The sequence below is a fragment of the Hypanus sabinus genome, chromosome 20 (genome assembly GCF_030144855.1).
Source record: "Hypanus sabinus isolate sHypSab1 chromosome 20, sHypSab1.hap1, whole genome shotgun sequence".
In the NCBI taxonomy this organism is placed as follows: domain Eukaryota; kingdom Metazoa; phylum Chordata; class Chondrichthyes; order Myliobatiformes; family Dasyatidae; genus Hypanus; species Hypanus sabinus.
Window position 1 is genome coordinate 21,691,394 of NC_082725.1, and position 8,854 is coordinate 21,700,247.

The 8,854-nt window shown below is 39.1% G+C and overlaps 1 protein-coding gene across 2 annotated transcripts; it reads left to right on the forward strand.

Annotated features, from left to right (window-relative positions):
• Positions 1-293: 293 nt before the first annotated feature.
• Positions 294-8,286, forward strand: rnf152 (ring finger protein 152). 2 transcript variants are annotated; one of them, XM_059945232.1, is made up of 4 exons: positions 294-784; positions 3,506-3,675; positions 3,770-3,822; positions 5,207-8,286. In XM_059945232.1, exon 4 carries the CDS (start codon positions 5,401-5,403, stop codon positions 6,016-6,018), a length of 618 nt encoding a protein of 205 aa, XP_059801215.1. In that variant the 5' UTR covers positions 294-784; positions 3,506-3,675; positions 3,770-3,822; positions 5,207-5,400; the 3' UTR covers positions 6,019-8,286. The 2 variants fall into 2 exon arrangements, with proteins under 2 accessions (XP_059801215.1, XP_059801214.1); XM_059945231.1 differs by lacking the exon at positions 3,506-3,675.
• Positions 8,287-8,854: the final 568 nt, after the last annotated feature.

Consider the following 8,854-nt stretch of genomic DNA (forward strand, 5'->3'; position numbering starts at 1 on the left):
CTTTGCAGTGCTGAGATTTTCTTTCCTTCTAGCGATTATTCCAGCGTTAACATTATTTTGTAGGTGAGATGTATACTATTTGCAAAATACGAGCACTTAACAGTGAGTCAGTGCTGTGGATATAATGTAAATCTGAAATTGCTTTTCTAGAATTACAGTAAAATGCTTGTGTGAATAAAATTCAATGATACATAATATATATTAATGAACGTATCTATTTTCTCATTCATTGTATCAATTCTCTCCTTCAAGGAAAAGCCTGCTACCTGACTGAGAAGGAGCTGTCAATCAAGTTGAGCTCCGCCTTGAAGGCGCTGACAATCAAAGGGAAACAATGACTGGCCTTCACCTGCGCGCGCGGGGCCAGCTGTCAAGAGGGAAGAGGCGGAGCCCATCACTGGACGCTTTGTGTTCTGGGAGTCGTAGTCCTAGCGGCAGAACGTAGAGTAGAGGATCGCTCCCGCATGACTACAAGTCCCAGTACCAGCCTTTCTGCTCCCTCCCTGACTGGCTGCCAGTCCCATGTATTCAAGCGCAGGGCAGGAGGCAGTCAGTCAGAAATGATGAGTACGGGGTGGTGTCCGCGGTAGCAATAGACACTTTTTTTTCCAAGAGTGAAGGAGAAGCATCAGCTTTGCGCAAGAGAGTGCGAGAAAATAAGCAATAGAGAACGAGAGACTGCGGAAAGGGAGAGGCTGCAGCAGTGAAAAATATAGACTTTGTACCATTACCTTTTGCAACAAGCAAAAGCAGCTTGCAAGTGTAGTATCAGGGATTGTTGAAGGTATTTGTGTTTTTATGTCTTTTTTTACGCGATTGCAGCTGAACAGGGACGAGCTGTCATTGATGCCGTGCTAATTCACTCTCTGAAAGCGAATGGTGTATGTTCGTGCCACATTAACTGACTGGTTTAAAGGGTTCGTGTGGAAATTTTAACATTGCTTCCGTGCAAAGTGGACCTTAAGCATACATAGAAATGCCAACTTTCAATTATGAATGCAGGCTATCGTATGCGCTTCGCTGGAGTTGTATGCTGCTTGATGGCCGAACAGACAATGAAGGTGGTAGTAACGCCAAAATAATTGTTACGAGCTGGAAATTATAGCACGGACAGAATGGGCCGAAGGATCTCCAATCTTTATTAAGCTTGCTTGGGGAAAAATGCAGTTAAATGAAAGATAACATTTGTGGTGGCAGTTTTTGGACGGCTGCGAGACTACATAATACACTTTATATCAGAGGACAGTGCAGTCAGTGCCAGTAAATAATTCTTTATTTATTCCGTACAATAACATTCAGTGCAGACTGTGGAAGGTCATAGACTACTGAGAGAAATGTGAGGGTATCAGATGCTGCCGCCAGCGTTACAGTTTATCCGAATTTTTTAAAAATATTGTCGTACTATCTTTGTTATTTTAGATGCACAGTATTTAATTAAGTTTCCTCCCGGAGATCTGAGCAGCTGCAAAGGGCGACGAACATATTTTTCAGTCTGCATCAATGAAGGTGTTTGGCTGTTGCCCCATTATCCACATTAATAGTTTCCTTTTTGTGTGTAATATTTTTTGTTAGTGCCTGGACTTTGCGATGTCTGGTCCATTATAATAATTAACACAGGTGATTCTGCAGATCTTGGAAATCCTGAGCAACCTGCTTGAGCAAGTTGCTGAGTTCCTCCAGCATTGTGTGTGTGTGTTGCCTATTGTAATAGAATTTTTGAATGAGAGTGATGGAAATGTATATGTTCATGAATTAGATATACAAGTATTCTATTGTTTTGAAGGGAATTAATTATCTACTGCTTCCATGTTGGATCTAAAAGGTTCATACCGGTATAAATATATAGAAGGAGGTTGGGTTTCTCAATGGAGGTAGGAGGTGTATGTAGGTCTGTAACTGGCACTATATATTGAGGTCGTTTGTAACACAAATTGTACCATTGCTATGGTAATGAGGGTAGGAGGGATCTGTGCATGGAGATCAGTTTATTTCAGAAGCACAGTTGTACTTTTTTTTTCTATCAATTCCTTATTTTTAGTAAGATAAATCACATTTATGAACAACCTTTGTTTATGTAGTGCTTTTGAGGATGTTCCCAAACATCTTTATAGACAATGGAATATTTTCAGAATTTAGCCACGCTTATAGAAAACATAACAAATCAATTTACTCATTGAAAGCTTCAACAAACTATAGTGAAATTATATCCATGTAGTCTATTTGTATGATGTTCAATGAGATAAGAATTCCCTGGACACCAAGGAGAACATCCTTCTGCTTTCCTCCAAAATGAGATCTGCTTTTAATGTCTTCTTGGACAAGCAGACAGGCCTTGATTTAAATGTCATCAGGAAGACAGCCCTTCCCAGTACACCACTCATTTGTTAACTATTGTTTGACTGCTTGTTAAAAAAATCTGTAAGGAGAAAATGTGTGATTATATAATTGTTGTTCATCCTGCCTTGGGACATTTCATAATAAGAAGTGTAACCTGACCTCCACTTCCTCATACACTGGCTATTATTCATCCAAAATAAATAACACAAAATACTTAAAGCTATCTCTTGGGTGACAGTTTTCTAATGATATTGGTAAACAGTTCATTCGCTGTGGGGAATCTATTTAATTACCAAACCAAACTCACATGTGCTTCTTAACAAAATATCAACATAATGCTTAATAGGTCAAGTGCTTCAGCAATGAAAAAGGATTTTTTTTTCTGCATTTCTTAGAGCATCATTTGTGCTGGTTACATGAATCATGATGCATATTAATGGATTGTGTGAATTAATGGTAAAGTAGGAAATCATTAGGACTGAATCTTGCCCAAATGATATCATCCCTATCTCTGAATTAGACAGTCATGGGTTCAAGACCACTCCAGATCCTTAAACACTCTTTGGAGAGAATGCTGCTCCTTTAGAGGAGCTGTCATCAAATGAAATGCTAAATTAAGCCTCTTCACTTTCACTATTTGAAGTGCATAGCTTTACTTTGATTGTCAATCATTTTGACAGACAGGAACAAAAGTTATTTATTTCATTGTCTTATGTGGGAAGTTGCTGGGTGTAAATTGACTGCTGTAATTACTTGGTTTATAACGGTGACCAAGCATGATCAAAAGACCCTTTCATATTGGCCTCTTCAAAAACACGATGTCAAAGAAGCAATATAAAAATAGTATTGTTTTCACTTCAACATTTGTTGATGTAATATCTGCTGTGAAAAGGCGAGTAAGCTACAGGTTGGAGGATCTGGAAATGTTTGGCCCTTAGTGGCTGGGAAATCACTTGGGAACAAATGGTTGGGGTGGGGGCTGCAAGTATGACTCTGTTTGTCTGCCACATCTGGCCAACCACCAACTCAGCATGCCCCTGCGTAATATTTTCAAAATCTTTTAGCTTTCCTTCAGAAAGAGGAAAGCAATTTGATAGAATATTCTGATTGTAAGGTAAATAATCTTCTATGTTTGTGAAAGCATTTTGAATTATGTCTGCTTCAACAGAAAACGTGAAAGTAAATCTGATCTGAAGAGTAATTCCTTCACTGACTCAAAGATGACGCAGATAACTTCCTGTGCGTCTGCAAGTATACACATTGATCTCTTTTGTTTGCTCTGGAACACCAATTTATTATCACACTGCCTAACTGTTCTGCAGGGCTTTGTATAACAAAGTGAGTAAGCCGTCTGTCTACAACCATTTGGGTTTAGGGTATGTGGAAATATATGGGAGGAACCTGGCTGACCATCCATCAATTTCTGTTGCAGAGTTTTGCCAAATATGACTGATCTGTTTCCCCAATTCAGAACAACTATAAAAGGTAAGAAGGACTTTGGGTGCAAATTCACTTCCTACCTCTTTGAAATGCAGACAATACAGATGGCAACCTTTCTTTCTTGATTTTGCTAATTTATTCAGTGGTTTATATTCAAAGAAATGAATTTCCATTTCCATGTTTAATGAAGTAATTGCAAATGATCCATTTGCTTAAACTCACAGAAGCACATGGGTTGCTTTGCTGAGGATACAAATAATTTTCAGCAGTACATTTTAGTGCAAGTGATTAAGAATAAACATGAATATGTAACTGCAATGCATGGCTAGAACTGACTGCTTATTTGGGGGAAAATAGTTGAAATTTTTGGGTTCAAGGCCCACTCCAAGGAGATACGCAAGAATCCAAGCTGACATTGTAGTTCAACACTGAGTGCTCCACTGTCAAAGGTGCTGCCTATCGGATAAGACCTCAAGACTTGTCTTTCCTCCGGAGTAGACTTAAGAGATGGGGTAACATTATTTTGAAGGCGAGCCAAGGAATTAACCCAATATTTACCCCAATTAATATCTTTAAGAAACTTCACCAATGCTGCTCTTTGTGGCTGTTTTCTGTAATTGCATTATCTGCAGAGGCTATGTGCACTTCACAGGATTTCAGATTTCAGAAGTACTTCATTGGCTATGCTTTTATCTTGGCATTTGTGAAAGGTGCTAGACGAATGCTTATCTTTATTCAAAAAATAAACTTGTTTCCTCATCAGTATGAAGAAAGCAATTATAAAGATTTATATGGATCATCTCCTACCCTCAAACACTGGTAGTGTATAATCATTTTGTGAATAAAAATAAAACTTTTATTTATAAAACTTCCTTCAGTGTGCCCTAAAGGGAATTGCAATTTGAACTACTTTTCAAGTGTTGGAAAGTGCTTATGATAAAGGGAATGCAGCAGACAATTTGTATTCAGCAAATTTTCATAAACAGAATGCTGAGAGCTGTTCAGTGATAGATTTTAGTAGTGCTGAGTAAAGATAACTAGAATTCTACATATCAACAGTCCAGAAGGAGGGAATTTGATCTAAAAAAAAGAATGAGATAAATCTGGGTTTTCAGCTTTTGATGCATAGTCTTGCCGTCTTCAAAATAGCAGGAGCTATTCCAAAAGAAAGAGCGTTTTTGACCTTTAAAATTTGATTTGAAAGGCAGCCCTTTGTTGGTGCAGCATCCTCTTGCAGCTACCCTAGAGCATAGAATGTTGTGTTCAGATCATCAAAATGGGACCCAAGACTGAAACCACCTGTCCCAGCCATGACTGTAATACTAAGTTAGCTGGGGCCAACACCACAATTTATCACTTCAGTAAACTATCAAGTTTATGAGCATTGACTTTTTACATGTAGATTTACAAATTCACTTTTGTTTTGTAGGTAATGAAAGACTGCAGTTGGGCATTTGCTGGAAGTGATAGCATATTGCTAAACCTGTTACCCCCAGGAGCAGACCCTAACCATTGGAAGTCCGTGACTGAGGGTTTCTGAAGAGGGGTAGGGGAAAAGGCACAAGTGAGAGAAGGTTGCCGGAGAGCCAGGTTCCCGAAAAGTGGGCATTTGTCAGTGTAGAAATGGAGACCGTGTCCCAAGACTCCCAAATGGAATGCCAGATCTGCTTCAATTACTACAGTCCATGCCGTCGCCCCAAGTTACTCGACTGCAAGCACACGTGCTGCTCTGTCTGCCTCCAACAGATGAGAAGCAGTCAGAAAGAGCTGACGTGCCCCTGGTGTCGAAGTATCACCAAGCTCTCTCCCAGCCTGTCTGTGTCCCAGCTGCCTGATGACCCGGATGTAATTGCTGTGATCAGCATCCCCAGTGCCTCAGACCGCACCCCAGTCTTCATCAAGCTTCCAAGCACCGGTTGCTACATGGTCCCCCTGACTGTTACCAAGGAGAGCGCTCTGTTGCCAGGAGAAGGGGGTTGTCGGCTGTTGCCGGGAAACCAGCGGAAGACTGTGACTGCTGTTTTGATCCCTGGTGAGCCGCAGCACCAGCAGCATCCGTTGCAAAGTGGACCAAGGGAAGATGAGGAAGAGGAGGAGAGCAGAGAAGTTGTGAAGACCTCCACTTGCTCAGGGGTTTGCACTGTACTTCTTGTGGCTTGTGTCCTCCTGTTTCTTCTCGGCATCGTGCTGCATAACATGTCTTGCATATCGAAGCGATTCACTGCCATCTCCTGTGGCTGAAGTAAAAGGTGCGAATCAACAATGGGCTTTCAGAATTTACTAGTTTGCAAGAAACCTGGACTATGGAATGAGGAATGCAGAGCATTTAGTCTCTTGTGGCCCAGGCTTCAGGGCCATGCCGGGTAGCTACGCAAATGCATAAAACTACATAAGGAATGATTCATTTCGGAAGTGATGAATACCTATGGTGTAATTTGGGAGATTAAATGAAAACTGTACTTCGGGTGAATTTTGAAAGGGGTTTGTATCTTAGTCCATATATGGAATTAATTTCCATTCATTCTCTTAATATCACATTGTCTTTCTATATTATTATTAACCATGATCTCCCTTTTAAAGGGTAGTGCAATAATACTATTCATGGTGTAACTTGAATCAGTTTCATTTAAGTATTGGTAGGCATAATTTTATACACTGTAAGCTAGGCTGCTCTGTCAAAACCTAGGCTTTAAATGATAGTAGTTAATTGAGTTGCAACAGTCTTCTAAAAGAGTCATGTTTATATTTTTGCCACCATTTTGTGAGCAGCGAGGACAGATTTTAGACAAGTGTGCAACTGCTATCATATAGAATTGTAATTATTTTATTGGGGCTAAATTGTATGGATTTAAAAAAAACAGTTTGGATTTTTGGCAAGTTGTGCAATGAAGTTTTTAATGTACTTACAGAGGTTTTAAAATCCAGTACATGTACATCTACAGTGACAAAAGGATCAAAGAATTATCGAAGCCAGTCACCATTGGAGACTGTTTATCTTGCATGTGCACAGATGATTAGACTTCTACACTGTTAGCTAGAGCTGTACTGGTGGAGTACTTAAGTTTCCAGCTCATTATATGATAGTTCTGCTGTTTAGAAGGTGTTTTGATGTGCCCAGTAGGATATCAATTAAATAGAGACAGTTTTGAATAGTTAACTTTGTGGTGCATTGAATTTTCAGTTTAGTGTGTCATCTGCACCATGTGGCATAAGCTGATTTTACTGTTGGGCCTTTAAGGCCACCGTTTAGGGTTTTAAACCATACAGCTAGATTTTATTAAAAGCACTTACCTATGAAATTGCAACACTTTAAATTAGGAGAAAATATAAGTTAATTCACAATTCCTGATGTGATGAGCTGCTGCATGCCGTCTCATGGTGAGGAAGTACTGAACTTAATGAGAGTGTGAAATGCTGGCAGACATTGATAAGCAATATCATAATGACTGTCTGGTGATAGTTAATGTAGAGAAGGCAGAATAATCATTCATGGCTTACAAATACTTGTTTAAAAATAGTTATGAATGGAGCTTGGATAAGCCATGATGGCATAATTGTTAAAGTTGCTTCTGATTCATATGTGGAGTATAATTGCCTGTATTGTACATTTTTTCTTATTTTTAACTAGAGATTGAAATAGTATTGTCCAACATTTTACTTTGCTTCTCCTTCCAGTTTTGTAAATACTGAAAATGAAATGCTGAACTTAAGAGTATTTTAACCAAATATCAAGTGATTTCTGTACTTTATTTCTGTTTATTTTTGTGAATGTTTTAACATAATGCTTTAATCATGGACTCAAAAGGATACAGGGCTTATGCCAATTCAGCTGACAGAAGTGAGAACATCTCTTTTTCCTTTAGAAAGCAACACTGGTTAATTCTATGACTATTGGGAAATCTGACATATTGTCATACTTTACTGCTGGTCAGGCAGCGTCCATGAAGAGAGAAAGCGTTAACATTTCATGTCAATGTTCTTGTATCAGAACAAAAAAAAAGCTTCTCTTTTCACAGGTGTTAGGTGACCTGCTTTTTCCAATACTTAATAAACTGGTAACATGCCTCGACTAATATCCCATGATCACTGTTGCCTATACATGCTAATAAATGGTTTTGTCTTTTCATAGATTATTTAATTTACAGACCCATCTTTGTGCTTAAGTATATAGAGGTATTTGAACTGTCAGTGTGTGCACATACCTGTGATAATCTACAAAAGTAGAAGTTTGGAAGAGATGGTGAATCTGCTGTTTATAAGTTGCTGATCATTGTCTTTGTGCTTGTTCTTTTGTAGAATAAAATATTGCATGGTGCTGCAATAGAGTATTTTTTCCTCACTGATATTTTTATGATAGTGTTCTAAACCCTGCCTGTTGTTTGTATAAGTGTTCATGTTAGTTTAATGATGATTGTAAGGAGTTCATTCTTATAATTTGAAATGGACCACTGTACTGTTACTCTGGTTGTATTGACAACATTATTCAACAGTTTATAATAAACTTCATAAATATTATCCAAGTCACTCATTTAAGAAATACACTCTTGAGGGGAAACTTTTTCACTCAGAGGCTCATGGGAGTGTGGAATGAGCTGCCAGCACAGTTGGTGCATGCGAGCTTGATTTCAACGTTTAAGAGAAGTTTGAATAGGTACAAGGATGGCAGGGGCATGGAGGGCTATGGTCTCAGTGCAGGTTGATGGGTGTAGGTAGATTAAATGTTTCTGGCATGGACTAGATGGGTCAAAGGGCCTGTTCTCTATGATTCTTGAGGACCATTACTGGGACAATAATAATTGCTCAATTGATTCTTCTGCAGCTATGCAAAAAATGTTGATTATTACTTAATCTTTCATTGGCCAAGATCTTGTGACCAGCAGCGAAGAGGTGGCACTTTCTGTTGACAGAGATGTGAGACTGCAGATGCTGGAATCTGGAGTAACAAGCAACCTGCTGATGGAATGCAACCGGTCAAGCAGCATGTTTCTGTTTCAATGCTTCCATCCAAAATGTCAACAATTCCTTTCCTCTACCCTCCACCCCACAGATGCTGCTTGGTTGGCTGAATTTCTCCAGC

Excerpts from the sequence above, each read along its gene's own strand:
- rnf152 (XM_059945232.1), top strand. The coding sequence starts at position 5,401 with ATGGAGACCGTGTCCCAAGACTCCCAAATGGAATGCCAGATCTGCTTC.